Below are 20288 nucleotides of genomic sequence, written 5' to 3'. Positions count from 1 at the left end.
GGAACAGATATATTTCTTTAGAAAAACTGTTATTTCAACAGGGATCTGGTTCGAAGTTGGAGGGCACAGATGGACGGCAGCATCGGATCACAAAACACTTCCAAGTTTGGTGACGACTCTCACAGACGAGATCGACTTGTAGAAATGGACGAAGATGAGGATGAGTCTTTCAGCATGTGGTTTAAAAGGGAGCCCAGTTTTCCACCAGTGTGTTTCACAGCAGGTCTATTTTGTTACTGAATGTGGCGTTCGGAGTATTCTGGGATTTCATGGTTTTGGACACTTCTTCATGATGACTGCAGAGGGATCATGGGTACTGTAGTGAGATATACTCAACACCAAACTGATTTAAAACAATATTATTTCCCAGAAGAGAAAAATGTGATGCTCCAGGGATTCAGTGTAGAGGAACAATTCAGTTATTCTTCAGAAATGAACCTTAAAATTCAAACTACAGTAATACAAATACCAGTAGAACCTTCCAGCTTTTTTGTGTATTTTCTTTTTTGGAGTGACTTTTTTTCTCTTCTTCTTCTTATGTCTCCCTCTTAAGGTTTTCTCCTTTAGGTTTTTTTGTCACTACTTCATTTCCACTCTCTTCTTTCTTTCTTTCTTTCTTTCTTTCCTCCCTCTGTCTACTACAATTTTATCTCCATCAAATTCCCTACTAGTCCTTCTTTTTGTCTTTCTTTCAATTTCCCTCACTCGTTTTTTCTCTGTCTGCTGGCAGCCATGTGCGATGCTTACTACGGCGTCACGCTGGGTCACCACGGCACACACACACACACACACACACACACACACACACACACACATACGCACACACACACCCACGCGGCGTCAGTGCCTGCTATAGTGACATTGCTGCGGACAAAACCGACAACAGATAAATATATAAAAGTGGGCTTTAATTCTGTTTAATTTGAGGAGATTTCCACATCAGCGCCGCTCTCGTGAAGCCGCTGTTTAGACATGCAGGCAGGTTTAGGGAACCATGTGGAGCCAGAAAGATAAACAGACGGAATTATAACGGAGCGTTTCGGAGCCACTCGTTCCCAAATAGAACGGGTACTTTTGTGACGGGTTTAAAAATAGATGTTTGAGACCACAGAGAGCCTGGTGTCCCTAAAAATGTCCCTCCACTGTTCTCACACAGGCTGTTGTCTTTCATTTGGGTCTCGTTTCTCTTGTTTGCAACGCTTTTCCCATGTTTTTTGTAACATTCTCAACTGTTTCTCATCTCGAATGTTGTGAGATGTTTTGAAATGTAAGGATGGGACACGGGGATTACAGGGAGAGAGGAAAAAGGAACTCGAAACATGGAATATGGGGCAGGGAACAGGGAAGACAAAACTAAAAAACAATTAACGGAATATGGGAAAGAAATTGGCACAGGAGGGATTTAAATAAGAAATTACAAACAATTTGAAAGTGGAAAAAGTTGAATATGAAGATGCAAAGATGATTAAGTCTGATCTCACCTGAAATTAATTATTACATAACAATAACTGGCTTTATTTAGCATACTATGCGGGAAAGGTTTTGGACTGTGTGAACCAAACTGTAGAAATACCGCAGCAAACTGTGTTAATATGAATGAATATTCTGTAACTATTTTTCCCAGTTTTTGGATTGTTGTTGTTGTTGGATTGACAGAATTGAACATTAAAGGTCCAGACAGTATTCTGTAAATCCAACAGATTCTCCCTCCTACTGGTTAAATACGGACGCTTGGTCAGGTGCCGTTGGCGTCACTTTGGACGCAGTTAGGTTAAGGAAAACGTGGTGGGCTTATGTTTCCATGACGATAATGGGACAATAATGGGACAGGTGGGGTTAGTAAAAGTAGAAAGGGACGGGTTGGGTTGAGGAAATGTGACACGATCCCCAGTCTCCAGGGTGGCAGTCCTCCTCTAAGGCAGATTTTCGGCCTTTCATACTACTCACTACCGTAGTCGCTCTTAATGCTACGTCATCTCATACTCCTACCATAGTCTTCATAAATCCACCGGACTTTAGACTTAGAACACAAAGAATAAGAAAGGTAATGGATATCTGGCTGAAAATGAAGGACATCCGCCGGAATATCCGGTGGCAGAGGAGCAATCCCGGAAACAAAACGTCGTTGATATAAACTACGTTCAACCCAACTAAATGGAAAGGTGTGGAACCCCGTAGACCTGAGCAGATGGGTCCCGGAGTGGTGCGGACCAATCACGGGGGTCTCGGTTTGCTTCCAAGTGCTCTAAAATTCACCTTAGGGAAAAATGCAATCCCCCCTGAATGAAGTAAACCAAAAAAAACAGTGCATTAACTATGTATTTATTTGAATTTTCAATTTAAATGAATTTTACATGGCATACAATCTAATTCTGTTTTAATCCCCTTATGCCTTTTCTCAAAAATTTGAAACAACAAAGCCAAATCAGAAAAGCCAGGATGATTACTTCTGAGAGGAGTGGGTTTCCGGAGCTTGGTGTTGTGTTCTGAGGTCAGACCCAACCAAACTGCTTTTTAGGGGTTTTCCTTTGGGAATTGTTCCCCCCCCCCCCCCCCCCCCCCCCCCCCCCCCCCCCCCCCCCCCCCCCCCTTTCCATTAATATCCATTTTTCTTCACTTTTGAGATTTTGATCTTTTGCCAGATTTGATAACTTTATTTCAACAAGTTTTTCTATTCACCCCATTCTGACACACCTTTTGAAGAACAAACCATTGAGCGAAAGAGGAGAAGACTGAGCCCGGACACAGTTTACCAGAAATGACTAGAATAGAAGAAAACTGAACTTTTCTCTTGATTCCTGCTGACTCAGACTCTGCCTCAGTGATTGGATGGTTTGACTGTTTCCATGGTGATAGATGGGTTCCACCAATCAAGGTTAGCGGTCAGGCCAGCACAGGATCTGAACCCACAACCCACAAGCTCTTCAAAGCCAAGGCCACCAAACCAGCAGACCACAGAGGTTTAACACCCACACCTTGGCTCCTAGTGAGGAGGAGGGAGGGAGGGAGGGAGAGATGGAGGGGGGGATGAGTGAGGGAGGGAGGAAGGAGAGAGGGATGAGATGGAAGGGAGGGGGGAGGAAGGGGAAAGAAAGATGACGAGAGTGAGAGGACGGATTAAAGAAAGGGGAAAAAGGAGAAAGGAAAGTAAGGAGAAGAGACAAAGGACCGGACAAAAAATAAAAAAGGGGCTCTGCAATTGGGGATTTTCATTACTTTAAAGTTACTATACTGTATGTATCTTATTAATTAATTTGATATAGTTTCTATTAATGCCTTGCCCGGGTCAGATTTTTCCTGAGAAATTACAAACCAAAATGCTTTACAGATGATTTTCTGGCTCTACAGTAGACAGGGACACGGGAATCAATACGGCCGTCATGTACCAATTATGTGAGTGCCCCCCCCCCCCCCCCAAAAAAAAATCCTGTCCTGCAAAATCCCGAGAGAAAAACTAGATCAAACCTATGTTCCAAGTAGACTACGTAGAAGGCCTAACCTATGACCCAGGTAGACTACGTAGTAGGCCTAACCTATGACCCAGGTAGACTACGTAGTAGGCCTAACCTATGACCCAAGTAGACTACATAGTAGGCCTAACCTATGACCCAGGTAGACTACGTAGTAGGCCTAACCTATGACCCAGGTAGACTACGTAGTAGGCCTAACCTATGACTACGTAGTAGGCCTAACCTATGACCCAGGTAGACTACGTAGTAGGCCTAACCTATGACCCAGGTAGACTACGTAGTAGGCCTAACCTATGACCCGGGTAGACTACGTAGTAGGCCTAGCCTATGACCCAGGTAGACTACGTAGTAGGCCTAACCTATGTTTAGTTGACCCATCCATCCGCCACTTGCACGTAAACATAAGTCCTTTTCTTTTTGGAAGGACAGTCGTGGCAAGCAGCGCTTCATTTCTATTTTTTCTTTGATCTTGGAGGCAAAATGTCTTCGTATTACAAGGAGATTCCAGAAGCTACATTACTGAACTTCTTAATTCTACAGTTATCTACACCTGGAATAGACTCGCCACCACTGCATTACCTGTTCTTTGTCCGTTCGTCATCAAATCACAAATGTAGCTCTTCTTTGAATAAAGTTGGAATGTCTCATCCATCAACAGACAGGGGTTACAATAATGGCCCTTTTTATATTTCTCGCTAGAATTGTAATCAAAACGCATTTTTATTTTTATTCACTAAAAATAAGAGAAATGTCCGCCATGATTTTTGTTCACACGGCTGGAATCTTAAAAGTCACGTGACTTGGACGCGTAACAATAGGAAGAGAACAAGCAGAAAAATGTAACAGTCATCCAATTCAAGGGCCAAACTTGTAACCCCTCTACGTTATTGCACATTGGACCAACGTAGTAGGTTTTATATGAGACTGCGTTGATAGGTCATATAGTGTACTGTAATGTGTCGTGTGCCTGGTTTCTATTAAAAGTAAAGGGGGGGTCAGGGGTGAGTCTTTCTTTCCTGTGACTCGTGGAAATAGAACAACTGTCTCCAGGTCCACAAAAACACGATTGGGCTTCCTCCCCAACGGGAAAAACTGAATCCCAGAGTTTTAATCCAACACAGAGACTGGAACGGTCTTTCATATTGTCCTTGACCTCACGTTTGATGTTTCCCTTTTATGTTCTGCACTTCTGGTTAACTACTTTGTTTTACTTTTTTTAGAGACTGCTTTAATGCTTTACAGCTACTAAAAAGTCTTTCATAAATAGTAAAAAAGAGAGAGTTTTTCTGTGACCTCATGCTGTCCTGCCAACATCGTTACACGCTGTTACTTCAGAACATCTCCACTCCATTCCTGCCCCTAAAAGCCCCTCCGACAGGAAGTGAACACAGAGCTACTTCCTACAGAGACAGGAAACAGGAAGCAGTGGGGGTATGGAGGGGAGCCTGACATCCTGCTGCAGGGTTGATGACATCATCTGGTCCAGCCAGAGCCCTGCTGCAGGCAGAGTACAGACGGTTTAGCAGAGCACCAGGCAGGTACACAACCACAGACCAGAGGGGGGGTTGCTTCCAAAGTGGTTTGCTATTCCGATGGACTGCATATTCATGATTGGGTTTGTGAGATGGCTAGATCGGCAGCATTGGAAAAACAATCTGATTCAAACAGTAGTCGCTTGTGATCCTCAAATCGATTCCTAAATTTGCGTGATGATGCTGTCGATCGCAAATCTTCCACGCTCACCTTCAAGACTCTGGCAAAAATCCTCAATTCCGGCCAGACTTAACTGCTCATCCAAGCTCTTATTTTGCAGTATTCCAAAGAGCACATCAGCAAAGCCAAAAATGCCGATGAAAGAAAAGAGAAAAAAACAGAACTCAAAGCTTTTCAACTGTGATAAGTGTCCTGGTATGTCCTGATCATCGCGTGATCGAGGATGTGCTGGAAAACCTCGACCAGCTCAGCTCTTTAGTAGTGAACCGGGCCCACCAACCTGGAGTTGAAGTTCCATCTGGCCTGAGAGACCCGTGAGATTCTCTGGCAAGACTCATCCAGCAGCTTTGTTAATCTGGGAGAACGGGTACAAAATGCGGAAATTCTCCCAGATTTGCAAAACCTGTATTGCAGTCCTTTATTTTTGATTCTCACTGAGACATCACAAGGTTTACTGTGTGTGAGCCTGAGGGATTTCTTCCTTTACGCGCGCCTGTACGCCATTAAGTCTCGATGCCATTACAGCGGCTCCGTCACAACACCGTGCCACTAACTTTGTTCTGCAGTCGTAGCTGCCCAACACTTCAAGTACTGAAGCTGCTAGATCCTGATCTCGTTTTCTCTCTGTGACGTCCTCAAACATCCCGTTTTTTTCTCACCATCTCATCGTGCAGGCTTGTCTCTCGTCTCCGCTGCTCATCCAGTTGCAAATCCACCCTGGTCTCACCAAAGGTCTTCAAATGTCCCAGCATTGTGAGGTGTCGCTCGGATGCCAGATGTTTGCCAGCTGCCTCGGTGGAGCTATTAAGGCTGTCCAAACCTGTAGTCTTCCATGTTCCCTGACTGGTATCAAAAAGCAAACAAGGCCAGCAGAATAGCTTGTTCCGCTCGGTGCTGGCTGTTAGCCGGTCATAGCGGGCGTAGTTACTCTCAGTGAAGTGCCGCACCAAACCTTTGTCAGCCTTGGTCAGCCCATCCAGCTCAGGTGTAGGTCTTCATCTTGAAATAATTTCTTACTTCTCTCCAAACGATCACCTTGAAGAAAAGAGAGAGACATCCGAAAGTATCACAGCCCTGCACCACATCTGTGAAAAGATGCACAGTACATGTGATTCCTCCATGATGGAATCAAACACCGAGGCTCACGGCTCTGTAATCAAATCTTCTGTTTTACATTAACATGAAGATGATTCCATCTAGCTACACTTTAAACTATGATCTTCACACAAGAACCTTCATTAAAACACTTAAATCATGCTGTCAAATCTCACAGATGTACAGAAGAATCTGAAAGGACATTGACAGGCAAATGTCCCAGAGGGACGCTGCACACAAAACACAGAGGCAAGACTCTGAGTCCCGACTGTTCCTGTCATCAATTCCTGTTTGAACACACAGCATGCCATTATTCCATTATCAGCAGTCAGAAGGGACTAAAGCACATGGACATATCAAATACAATACAGGAAATAGAATGTCACACACACACACACAAACAATTTATTGCAAGACCATTACACACAAAAAGAAGTCTCACAAACAACACATTTACAGTATAAACCAGCTGTCATCTCCTATCAGATTCAGATAAATCTCACACACACACACACACACACATATAAACCCAGTTACTGAGTCAGTGTGTAGTTGTGGTGACTGATCTGACATCCTCGCCACATGTGACCAATAAAACACCACAGAGACAAAAAGAGATGGGAAAATCCCTCTCTCTCTCTCCCTCTCTCTCCCTCTCTCTCTCTCTCTCTCTCTCTCTCTCTCTCTCTCTCTCTCTCCCTCTCAAACACATTCCATTCTTCCTGCCTCTCCCTGTATTCCTCTCTATAGAGTCTTTAATCCCTCAGAGTCTATCTCCATTTGCCTCTCACAGTCTGTCTCTAGGTCTCTCTCCCCAAGCATTCACACTGTGAGCACACACAGATTTGAGAAATTTAAGTTCTTACAGAACCTCAGGGCGAAAATTAGGTATGCTGGGTCTTTAAAAACCTCCAGTTACGTTATGTAATACGGGCCCAGTACATATCCTGTATCCAGTTCATCAATGCTAAACTACTACCTGGACCCAAGTTTGCTGTGTGATCATTTGATTGAACACAAACACTTGAATGCAACATTAAAGCACATACCCTTCAAAACTAGATCATTCTTTTTTTCTTTCTTTTTTCTACACTATCTCAATAGATTCTCATCACAAACATTTTGTGGAAACACTGGCTTCTTTTACACATTGTAGAATATTTAAGTGACGTTCCTAACTTGTATAAGGACATTAAAAGGTTCAGACGTTCAAACCGGAACATTGTAGAAACTAATCTATTAGCTGGGTCGCACAAAACCAGCAGAGACTGATGTGAAAGGTCTTTTCTGTTTGCAAACAGAAAGGCCAGCGAGCGTTTTACACACAGAACCACACAGCGTGTGCACACCCTGGGAGCTCGCGTGTGTCCAGCTCCAGCTGGGAGAAGGGGAATCCAGCCTGCTGTTATCTTTTCCAGTCCGGGTAACAGCAGCGGGGTGAGGTGTTCCCACAAAAATATACACCTCTTCCTCTCCCTCTCTCTCTACACGCACACACACACACACACGCACACACACACACGCACGCGGAGGCACACACACCCTTTTTGAACATCCCAAACTTCCACAGGAGTTTCCTCCTCGTTGCTCACATTCCTATCAGTTTCCTCAGCAACACACACACTGAGTAGGCTACAGTAAATGACCCAATGTAGGAAAACACACACACACACACACACACACACACACACACACACACACACACACACACACTCCACACCACACACAAACCCCAGTTTGTCCTGGGGACAAGTCCTCCAAACCATCCTACCAGAGAGAGGGAGCACGTTTAAGTCCCGCCCCCCCCGTCCTCAAAGTGCTAGTAGCTAGCTGAAAACATGAGATTTAAGCACGTTGAAAGATTATTTTAATAACTGTTTAGTTTTATTAAACTGTCTTTTGCATTTTTATACTATATAATTTGTGTTCCAAATGTTTTCTTTTTACAGATAACTAAACCTATTAGAATTATTATTATTATTATTATTATTATTATATATATATATATAGTTAGAGGGAGAACAAGAGAAGACACCGATACATAAAAGAAGACAGATAGAGAGGGAAAAGGTAAAAGAGAGGAAAATGATGTGAACACGAGTTGAAAAAGAGCTTCACATGCTGAAAAAAGAAGAAAAAGGTAAAGGTGAAAACATGGGTTAAAAGGGAGGGGGTGATGGGATGAAAGAGGGGGATGACAAGAGGACTAGGGGAAAGAGAAGGAGTGAAATTTAGCAAAATGGGATAAAGTTGCCGGAAAGAGGGGGTTAGAGAGAAAATGGGAACGATAAGGAAGAGAGAAAGATGTCGAGGAAGAGAGTGAAGAAAGCAAACAGAAGAAGAGGGAAGAAAACAAATGTAGACAAAAGGAAATGAATTAAAAATGGAATGAAGAAGACAGTGGAAAAAAGAGAGATGAAGTGGAAACTATAGTGCATGAAAGGAAAGGGAAAAGGTGAAAGGAAGGAGAATGAGATGACATATAGAAAGATGGCAGAAAGAAAGGATTTTTTAAAATTAAAAAAGCAAAATGAAAGAATAAGCAGGAATCAAAGTCATGGGAAAGAAGAAAAACAGAAGACAAAGAAAAGTGCTGAGAGGGAACAAACTAGACCCAAAGCTGACCAAGAAGAAGAAGAACAGACTGTCAGAGAAGGAGAGGATGAGAGAACAGTTTTTCCTTGTTCCAAATGTTTCCCTTTGAGTCCGTCGGCGGTTTGTTTGAGGAGGGGGGGGGGGGGGGGGGGGGGGGGGGGGGGGGGGGGGGGGGGGGGGGGGGGGGGGGGGGGGCTGTCACAGCGAGCCAAACTCGTTTAGCGTCGTCCCTGAACCCGGAGAGGACAGAACCAGAGCAGATCACAGGGGATCACAGCACAAACACCCAGGTGATTGTCTTTCTGTCCCCTCTGTCTTCTCCTCCCGTTCCCACCCCTCCCTTTTTCTCGTCTTCCTCAGTCCCATCCAAGGACCAGGAGACGGGAGGACTGAGATCCACAGATTCCACAGTGATCCGTTGAGAAACGTGACTGGGTTCACTGCAATTACTGGGTTTGTTCTGGAAGACGCTTCTTATCTGTAGGTGGGATCCTGAATGGGAACGCCATCTTCTTATTTGTAGGTGGGATCCTACATGGGAACGCCATCTTCTTATCTGTAGGTGGGATCCTGAATGGGAACGCCATCTTCTTATCTATAGGTGGGATCCTACATGGGAACGCCATCTTATTTGTAGGTGGGATCCTGAATGGGAAAGCCATCTTCTTATTTGTAGGTTGGATCCTGAATGGGAACGCCATCTTCTTATTTGTAGGTGGGATCCTACATGGGAACGCCATCTTTTCATTTGTAGGTGGGATCCTACAAGGGACGCCATCTTCTTATATGTAGGTGGGATCCTAAATGGGAACGCCATCTTCTTATCTATAGGTGGGATCCTACATGGGAACGCCATCTTCTTATTTGTAGGTGGGATCCTACATGGGAACGCCATCTTCTTATCTATAGGTGGGATCCTACATGGGAACGCCATCTTCTTATTTGTAGGTGGAATACTAAATGGGAACGCCATCTTCTTATTTATAGGTGGGATCTTGAATGGGAACGCCATCTGGCCACATTTTTGACACACCAATAACTTACACTACTATTTTAACTATGCACATACAAACCATATTTATCTTTATTACTATTTAATACAGTATATGCAAATAGTGGCTCTAGAAATGTGCACCTCATCCCCCTGTTTTCTCATATTTGATATTTTATTCCTTGTTGTATTCCTTCTTGTTGACACTGTAAAAGGGTTGCTTCAAGCTCGTTGCACATGTGTATAAATACAATAAAGGCTTTCTATTCTATTCCATTTAATGCAATATCTACATTGCCCATTATCAGCAACCATTCATCCAATGCTCCAAAGGCTCATCCTGTTCTCTAATCTGATCTCATTTAAAAAAACTGACTGAGGAAACATTGGAGAACCCTTTTGCAATTATGTAAGCACATAATATAATCAGAAAATTACTGCCTGAGCGAGGTGTTCCAGGCACGTCCAGCTGGGAGGAGGCCTCGGGGAAGACCCAGGACTGGTAATTAGATGTTGGACTCATGTTTATGGATATTTACATACTTTTGAAGAAGAAAAAAAGCCCTGTTGAAGATATCTGCTGTACGGATCCCTCTGACTGGAGATCTTCAGGATACCTTGTGTCCCCAGCATACAGAAAATGGCGGATGCAAATTTTCATATGTTGATCAATTTGCATAATTAGCTAAATTAGCAGAATTAGCAGAATTGTCCAGATTGACAATAGATGTTTGCACTGTGTAGTCAGTTTCTACAATACTGGAGTGGCTTTTCACTAAAGTTGCAAAATAAAGCCATGTCCAAACAAGAAGACTGAACTCTACTAAAGGCGGACCGACATTGGTAAAGGGTTCCAGACAAGAAGCCGTGACCGTAAACAGGAAGTAATCGCCCATGTTCAGGTATTCAAGGTCTTCATCATACCAAGACCACTACGGTTTCTGAATTTGTAGATTAGTTTTTTTTCTTATTCGTCCTATCAAACTGTAGACATACTCATCACCCTTTTTTGAAATGTAAACAAAACTTTAAATTAAATCATAACAGATCCAAATTGTTTTTTAGTTCCCCTGACATAAGTAAAATGATGTTGTTAAAGAGACGATCATTTTATGAACAATGTCCAAATCAAGATGTTTTTACAGAATAAATTTCATTTAAATGACGAATGTCCTTTTAAATTGGGCCACAGATCTATTTTTTATTAAACTAAGTCAATGCATAAATCAATTCAATTGAATTTTATTTGTAGTATAAAATCCTAACAGATTAACTAATCTGTAAAGTGTCTCGTGATAACTCTACACTTTACAGATAGAGTGGGTCTAGACCACACTCTAGAATTTCTAAAGTCCCAACAGTTCTAGTAATTACACGCAAAAAATGCATTTGCTTGATAAAGGGTATGAGATGTTTCAGTCTTGTTGGCCAGCTCTCAGATGTAAACACGGAGAACTCTCTGGGGATCCGAACACAAAGAGGGACATGTACTTGGTTAAATCAGCCAAACTTGTTACTTCAGAGACTCTTAAACCAGAGTGAAACTTTAGAGGAGTTTATTTCGTCACATTGTTTTCCATCCATTTCCCATTTACAGCCAACCCACATTTCAAATATGAACCCAAACCAAATTATTCTCTACAGAAAATGTAAAAATGATCCCTGTCAGACAGATTTAGAAGCATGACAAGCAGACTTCTGGGAAAACCCTGCTTCTAATTTGTTGTTATATGACTGCTGAGAAAATGTCCTTTGTTTTAATCCCAAAATCTTGGGTGTTTCATTTTTTTCCTCCAGATAATTATTACCAAAAGCCCCAGAGTTATTGCACAACTCAAAAAAAAAGCCCAGTCAGTCTCTCTGATGTTCTTTGTGTGTCCCAGTAAATCAGAATGGAAACAAGGCTGTTTGGTGACAACAGAGGAGAATGTCTAACGCAGATGGAGAAGTATTTCTTTAATACTTTGCTTGAACTCCATCCGCTAGAGGAAATGTTTGGAAAAATCTACTGTTGCTCTGTTTTTAACCAATGGTGGCCACAAGTAACGGTGTGGTAAATTTAACTGGTTTCACTGTACAAGATACACAATTTAGTTCTACTGTTTCAAGTACAAAAAAGAAGGATTGTCTGTAGGACTAATGCAGAACAGATGCAGGATAAATCCTTGAAGAGAGCCTTCTGTTTTTTGTTCCCACTGTATTCATAAATATTACAGGATATATCCTTTACATACAGAGAGGCCTCGATGGTGGCTACAAATGTGGATTTTGGATTTTCTCAGCACAAATACATTTGTCATTTTCAGTTCCAGTCATAAATAACATTTCTGGAGTTTGGTGCCACTGGTAGACCCATTAAAGACCCACTTATAGATTTCCTTTTGAAGGCAAGTTTACACACACAATACACATACACTTTGGATGAACAATAAAAAAAGAACAGTGGAAACGCACTGCTCCAATGCTTTATAATTGCAATCATCTTTAAAGGAGCAGTTTAACATTTGGGGAAATACGCTTCTTCGCGCTGAGAGTGGGACTGCCATGGGCACTGCCGTGTCTGTGGGATAAGCATATTAATATAGAAGCCATAAGCAAAGGTTAGCACAAACACACTAAAGCTAGTCTGGATTGGTCAACAATTAACACCTTCAATTGATCTGGTCCACAACATCAATGATTCTCTCTACATGTCTGTTTGAGTACACATCAAACAAGAAGATGCAACATGTTAGTTTGTAGGTATTAGAGGTATGCAGACCTTTTAGATTTTGAAGAAAAAAAGGCCAGCCGTTCTGCATTTAACATGCAAATAGTATCCATCTTCTCATCCAACTCTCAGCAAGAACGTAAACAAATGTCCTTAAATGTCAAACTATTCCTTTAATAAAAGAAACATAAAAAACACAGTCCTTTCTGTACAACATTTAAAGTGTTTGGCTTTTAATAAGTAGTGTTCCTTCTATACAGCTAAGACATTAAACCCAGTGCAAAGAGAACTTTTCATAGTCTCAATTTCTCCTTCACATGCTGCCAAGAGGCTCAGAATATATATGTACACGGTCGAAGGCTACATCAAAACCAGATTTCCAAAAATAATACAACTTACCACATGAACAATTATCCTTAAATGTTTTAATGAAATTAAGAATGGAACAATTTGTAATTGTAACCAAATGCTTAACCAATATCTACATTGCTTTGCAAATATGCACATACCTTATAGACATGATGATGATTTTTGAAGTATAACGTGTTCTAATTGCGCTTTATTTGCAGAACCCAAACTTCTGTTCTTCCTAGTACTAAATTAAACTTTTTAACTTTAACAAAAGACATTTTGTTTAAACAACTGATATGCTTGTTATACCAGAGAGGCTCACTGGTCAAAAAGAATGATCTTTGATTCATCAAGATATCCGTGTTTGCCAGGAAGCAAAGCAACTTGAACTTGCATATTTTGGCAGGACGTTTGACATGAGGCCCTGTCATGGACTGAGACAGAGAGGGAACGGCATGTATCCAACCCGGCTTGTAAAACATCCTTACAGTTTGTGGGAGACATCAGTGGTCTGCTCGGGGCCGGGGCCAAGGCTTTCCCGACAACACTGCTGAGATGTACATGTGGAGGCTGGACCAAGTCTCTCCTATGAAGTCTTTCACTCTCTGTCCACTCGTTCTTCATGTTCCCATTTAACGGACAGAAATAATTAAATTAAATGTATAAAGTTCAGTTGAGATGAGTATTTGTCTGGTCCTGAGATGAAAGGGCGAAAATGATAAGAGATGTTCTTCAGATTTGTCATAGTTGCTGATTTTTCTGTTGACCAGAGTACACACAGTGCAATGAAGAAAATCATTTTGATTGCGTAATCTTTCTATGGCATGTACTGTCTGTCACCTGAACGGGTTAGAGTGCAGAGAAACAAAACCCGTGGAAAAAGTAGAAGCAGGTAGGAAATTTAACTTGTAAATGTATCCTACATCCCTGAATCCTTCCGACTGTGTAGCCACCAGAACAGCTTCCAGGTCATAAATGCTTCCAGCTATTGATGAAGACTCCTGTGCACAGACTGAGCACCCATGGCTTGATGAGTTAGTGAAACCACATAAACGCCTTCTGTTTCCCTGTCTGGCATACTTAGGCCTATTTCTTCCGTCAAAATATTACAACCTCTGATCTTTCTGTGTTGTAGTGTTCATTTGGACCAACCTGCCCTATCTTGATAAAGAGCATCAAGCTGGGAGTGATGCAACAGAAATGGCGAGTTCTTTTTTTTCAATTGCTATGTTAGCTGAGTAGCTAATTTTGCAGAAGCCAAAACCTCCTGCTAGAACATTCTGGCTAAAAGTTGCCATCAACTAGCAACCCATGCATATGTAATTATCCATGCTAGCGAGTTAACAAAACTACACCAACCACACTAGCCTGTCGCTATCAAGGAATGCTGCTTAGCCACACAATCATTCAAGATCATGTTCAGGGATAAATTAATCAATCTGAACTTTCTATCTAACTATCGTTTTTTTAAGTTGACGAAAGAGTTTTCTTTTCCAGTTACGTTTTTTATTTTTTCCAGTTCGCACATAAAAAAAAAAAAGAAACAACTGTATTTTTTGTCTCGCTCCAGCTCTGGCTCCAGAAAAAGTTGGTATGATAAAAAACACTTGTCGGCATCTTTCTTTTTCAGAATGGAGAAAAGCTTTTAAATTAAGAATTAGTCTGTGAAAGACAAGCTAGGCATGACAATGGCTAAGAATATGAGCCAAAACTAATGTTCCCAACATACTTCCTCCCGATCATGTAACCATGGTTCAAATGACCCAAACCCAATTGTGCAGTATGCAAGCAGGTACACATCGAGAGATGAGATTACGAAGTATTTATCCAGTGATACAGGCACTGTAGTAGACAGCACTGCTGGCATCAGAAAGAGCAGATATAAGAGGACTGCTCCCTTCATCACAGCCACCAGTACCACTCAAAATGCTACTGACATCCCTGTTCATAATACTGCTATTCACGGTACTACCTACACTACTGCTACTGCGCCCACTCAAGACTTTTGACCCACCACCGCAGCCCCCACCGCGTCCGTAGGCCTCCTCTCGATTCCTTTCAACATTTACATACTGGTCAAACTCATGCCTGTCCACCTCGGACCAGAACTCAGCCGAAGAAGACCCTAAATGGCAGGAGGACTCTGGATTTGAAGGGTCTAAGTGCAACAGAGGGGGGAAGGTGGATGTGGGGATGGAGGAGGGTGAACAGGAAGAAGGAGAAGTTTCAGGAGGAGGTGAAAGCTGCCCCAGCTGAGAGGGGATGTAATACGTCGCATTCGGAGCGCTGTTTCCATACGTTTGGCTGAAGTAGCCGACAGGAGCAGTGGATTGATGTAGTGTTTGGTGGGATTTTGTCAGCTCAGGGAGGCTGATGGAGGGCTGGGGGTAAGACACTGGCGAGGAGCAGTTGGACAGAGGTGGTAGGCACTTTACAGGACTCCGCAAGGCAATGTGGTGAGAGCTGGGATTTAACCTAGAGTTCATGCTCGACATCATATGTGACTCGACAGAACTCGTTCTAGTATCAACTCTGGGGCTTCTACCTGGACTCATATTGGAGTTCAAACAGTTGCTTAAACTGGCACCAAGACTCATTCCTGAACCGTGTGTTGCCGCACCATTTATAGAGCTGTGGTGACTGTGGTTGTTGTAATTATGGCTGTAATGCTGGTTAGGGTGTTGAAGGTGGTGGTGGTAGCCACTCCAAGCCAAACCCGCCTCTTCTTGCATATGTTGGGGAAAAAACACAGATTCCCCAGCTCCATCTTCCAGAACATCAAGAGGGGACATCTCCGGAGTAGGAAGGCCATAGCTCTCCAGCTCTAGGTGTCCTGGGGCCTGGAGGTCCCTGAAGTGCCCAAGAGAGTGCAGAAGATGGTGGGAGTGATGGGAATGTGAAGGGTGGGCACCTATGTTACCATAAGCAGAACCTCCAGAGACACTTTCTGATCCCAAGGGGCTGATACCAGGGCCTAATCCAAGGCCTGGTGCCCCGCCATGGGCTAAACTGTGAAGCAGAAGCCCTGGTTCAACCCGCTTGAGTTTTTTGGTGGTCTTTTTGCGACGGGGCCTGTACTTGTAATTTGGGTGATCCTGGAGGTGTTGGACACGGAGACGTTCTGCTTCCTCCACAAATGGCCGCTTGTCTGTAGCACTCAGAGCCTTCCATGACTGACCTTAAAGATATGAAAAAAGACACTATTACAAAATAATGAACACTATTTTTATCCTTTTAGTGCCTTGAAAAAGGCAAAAATGGTATTCAAGAAAAGAATTGCTAATAATCTCACAGACAATCATGATCTAAATCAAAGTCATCATCTTTAGACAGCATATTGTAAGATTATTTTATTACGGATTAATCTGACAACTACTTTCTTAATTATTAATTAATTGTTTGGTCCAACAAACCCAAAGGTATTCAGTTTACTATCATAGAAGATAAAAGAATGATGACATTTCTGCATATAACTCAATGGAGAATTTGATGATCACATTCCATCGACCAATTGTTGGTGTTGTTGGCACTAAATGTGTGTTTGTAATGTCAGTGTACACTGACGTTTCAGGTTCTACTGTGGCACCAGGATGCCAGATAATCCTGGTGATCCCCTGCAGGTCTGTTGGGTCTGATTCAATCAGACAGCATTGATGGAAAAAACAGTGACACAATGCAGCTCTCATTGATAGCTGTATTTCAGTTATTATAACAGTTTTTAGCAGTCCCCAACGTCAAAAGGTCTAAAAGCTGCTCAGGCACAAATTGCCATGATTCACAGTAGGGCTCGGCCATATATCGATATGGTATTGATAATGTGACATGAGACTAGATATTTCAGTCTGTTCTAGCTGTACAAATATTTTTTACCCACTTAGTCATTATATTGACATTATCTAAAACCTCATCATGATAATATTTTTTAAGGGACCAATAGCCAACCCTACGATAATGTCGAAATATCGACATTAAGGTTTTGGTCAACAATCGTCAGTTGTGATATTTAATTTTCTCCACATCATCCAACCCTAATTCCATTTGAGACGCACTTGATGGTTTGAATTTGAAAACCTCAAGCTGCAGATGAGCTCAGCAGATTTGCAGATCAGTTTTGTTGTGTAACGTTGTATTCAGTCGAAGCAGATTAATATTAAAAAGAGCCTGTTGCTCTCTGAAGTTACACAAAAACTAGCCCGTCAAAACCGCTGCACACAATCTTTTTTTACTTTGTTGTACTTTTCATCGACATCAACATGAAGATGTGACACGTGATAAACATGCATTAAAATCAGTAAATCTTTGCATCGGTTTAGTTAGTTTGCATCAGTCCCGTCTCAGTCACGGCAAAATTAACAATGCACACCCGGCCCTTTGGTAGCAATCCTAGGGGCCACAAGTGTCCTCTCAATTAATATATCTGAAAGAAGAGCCATTCAATTTGATATGATGATTGTAAACAAGTTAATTTTACGTATATGGAAAATGGATTCTGTGCCTTCATAATGTTTGTGGCGGTGAGAACTGTCAAATGATTTACATCTGGAAGGATTGAGATTGTATAATGAATATAGAGGAGACGTTTGAAAAGACATGGGACCCGATGCTGAATCACTTTAAAAATGTGAACCCATAGACGTTGGCTATTTCATAAAACCTCAATGTGCAAATTAGTATGTGATCATACTGATGTATGTGATTATGACTTTATTACCTCAAGATGTTTTTGTTTATAGTATCCATCCTAAATATGAACATGGAATATTGTTGTAATCCAAGGTGTTCTGTGTTCTATATGTTCAGTTTAGGTATTTTTTCTTTCTAGGTTTTTTTATTTTTTCCCTTTCTCCTCTTTCCTTATTCCTTTTCTTGAAAATCAATAAACATGTTTTCCCCCAAAAAATTAACAATGCATTGTAAACCCTGACCCCATTGCCTGCTCTTACATTTAAACTCAATTATAATCGATTTCTCAAAGACACTGCTGCTTAAACAACGTATATGATACATAGTACTCCACCCAAAACTAGTTTTTATCAAATCCTCTGCACAGTGGTCATAACCCTTTGCTGAATGGCGGTTGTGGTCCCAGTGGAAAATGATGAAGATTGAAACATAATGAGCAGGGTTGTCAGCGGAGACCAGATTTGTGTCGTAAGAGTGGATCGGGACACTTTAGACTGTGTGTGATGCTCAAAGATCACTTCAGTGTTGAGATTATAATAATCTCAATGCAAGTTTTTTTATGTAAGAACATCAGCTGAACTTGTGAAACTGTACATTTGTTCTTCAGTCAACGACCTATGACAGATGTGAGTTTACTGCTTCAGCGGTTAAAGAGTGAAGCTGTTAACACTTAGCAGCCCAAAGAAAAACAAGCTCTCAACATGTTAATATCATGGAAACAATAGTGATACCAAAAGAATCACTTTTAAGTCATATTGAAGTGATGAATGATTGATGACATTATTGTCTGAAGGAGAATGGAATTGTGAAATCATATTATATAATCTATATAGGGCTGTCCATCAATTACAATTTTTAATTGTGATTAATTGCATAAGTGTCCTACTTAACTTGCGATTACACACAAACTAGAAACAAATTAATTTTTTATCCGTTCTAGATGTACTTCAAAGAGACATTCTTTGTGTATTGTGTGTATTTTAAAAGTACACACAAATACTTCTAACATGATGCTCTTGTTGTTAGTTCTATCAGCATTACTGGGATCAGATGGGTGGGGTGTGTCCCACTGAGCTTTAAATTCATTTATAAATATATAACTTGCAATTACATACCCAAAGGTCCCTTTATAAAACTTATGTTTGAGATGTTGCTTTAGGCAATCTGAACTGGTCTGGACCCAGTTTCCAGAACCATCTTAAGACTGAGATCATCTTAGAATGGGTCAGAGATCCTCTTAGCCTGAAAATGCATTGTGGTAACTGGGTCCTGATTCAGTTATCCCACCTAACTGGATTCCACCAGTCTGGTTTTACTGGAAGGTTTTGCTACACTGCATTCAGTTTCAGTTAGAGTCTGGATTTCCCTGATTGGGGTTTTTCCTCCCTGGCTTACCGAGCATCTTGCTGAGCACAGCGTTGTGCAGGTCAGGGTTCTGCACGGCCAGTCGCTTCCTCTCGTCTTTGGCCCAGACCATGAAGGCGTTCATGGGCCTGCGGATCCTCTGCTCACCCCCCACAGCCTTCCCATCGGCCGTGCCGGCCGACGCACTTCCCGCCTGGGTCAGGTCCGGACTCTGTCCCCCGGAACTGGGCGTCAGAGAAATCCTCGCTTCTGTTCTCCTCATCTTCCCGGTTCCAAGGCCATCGGGAGAACCGCAGTCTCCGGAAAGGTTCTGCTCAAAACCTATTTCAGAATCAGAAGCAGGGCTCGGGGTCCCTGACGCCCAGGGGCCCCCAAGAGACATCCGGCTTACATGCAGAAGAGTCTCTCTCGACAAGCTGGGATCGGTTAAATTCATTCCAGAACCGGGCTTGGATTCAACTTTTCAGTCCAAGCAAAATCCTGCAAGTGTCTGTCTCACTTCGTTGGGTTGCAAAGTTCTGGAAAAAATGTGCAGCTCAAAATGTTTTGGTTGAAGAACAGAAAGATCAGAAGAGGATTTTGATGGATTTGGAGCACAAATCCCAAAGCAAAGCATCGAGATCTGAGAGGAGCTGGAAGACGAGAAAGAAAGAGAAAACAAACAAGTTGTGGCGCAGGATATTCCCCCTGTAAATGGTCCTCAAGGACTCTGCCTCTTTCTTTTCTTCACTCTTTCTTTCTCTCCCTCAAAAGACACCAGGTCGCGTTTGGAGTGTGTGGTGCGGCGGTTTGTCCAAAGCTTGGTTCCCCTCCGTCTCATGGGCCGCCCCACTCACCGTCTCTGTCTGTCTGCCCTCTTTCAAAGTTTGGAAACTTGTGGCCAGATTTAACCGACCCACGCTGAGTATATATACCCCGCCCTGACCAATCACACAAATACATAGCCGGGGATTTAACCAATGAGATGCCAGGCGGGCCGAAAGGAAGGGACGAGTGTGTGAGGGAGATAGAGCAGAGGAGGGAGGGGGGCAGGTCCAAGCACAGCCTCCCCCTCTTTCCTCCTCCGCGACCGCCACCCTTTCCTCCCCCCTGTAGCTTCACACAAACACACACACACACACACACACACACACACACACACATACACATACGCACAAACACACACACACACACACACACACACACAGGGAGATGTAATCAGAGAGGTTCCATTGTTTCTGCCCAACTGAGAATGGAGCTTCTCACACACACGAATACACACATTCAAGGGACAAACTCATGCAAACTGTTCTCACACACACACACACACACACAC

The 20288-nt window shown here is 42.4% G+C and overlaps 1 protein-coding gene across 1 annotated transcript; it reads right to left on the bottom strand.

The window, feature by feature from the left end:
- Positions 1 to 14491: 14491 nt before the first annotated feature.
- sox18 (SRY-box transcription factor 18) lies at positions 14492 to 19859 on the bottom strand. The gene is made up of 2 exons (XM_034877472.1): positions 19004 to 19859; positions 14492 to 16103 (listed from the first exon to the last, which is right to left on the bottom strand). Exons 1-2 carry the CDS (start codon positions 19407 to 19409, stop codon positions 14749 to 14751), a joined length of 1761 nt encoding a protein of 586 aa, XP_034733363.1. The 5' UTR covers positions 19410 to 19859; the 3' UTR covers positions 14492 to 14748.
- Between the last annotated feature and the right edge of the window lie 429 nt (positions 19860 to 20288).

Source organism: Etheostoma cragini, chromosome 7 (genome assembly GCF_013103735.1).
Source record: "Etheostoma cragini isolate CJK2018 chromosome 7, CSU_Ecrag_1.0, whole genome shotgun sequence".
NCBI classification, from domain to species: Eukaryota; Metazoa; Chordata; class Actinopteri; order Perciformes; family Percidae; genus Etheostoma; species Etheostoma cragini.
The sequence above is the reverse complement of the archived record's forward strand: the minus strand, read 5'-3'. Positions and strand labels throughout refer to the sequence as shown.

What these genes read in the sequence shown, in the direction of transcription:
- sox18 (XM_034877472.1), bottom strand. Translation starts at nt 19,409, where the DNA reads ATGAATTTAACCGATCCCAGCTTGTCGAGAGAGACTCTTCTGCATGTA. An exon ending in TGTGCTCAGCAAGATGCTCG is followed by an intron (nt 16,104 to 19,003) that starts GTAAGCCAGGGA and finishes CATATCTTTAAG; the next exon opens with GTCAGTCATGGAAGGCTCTG.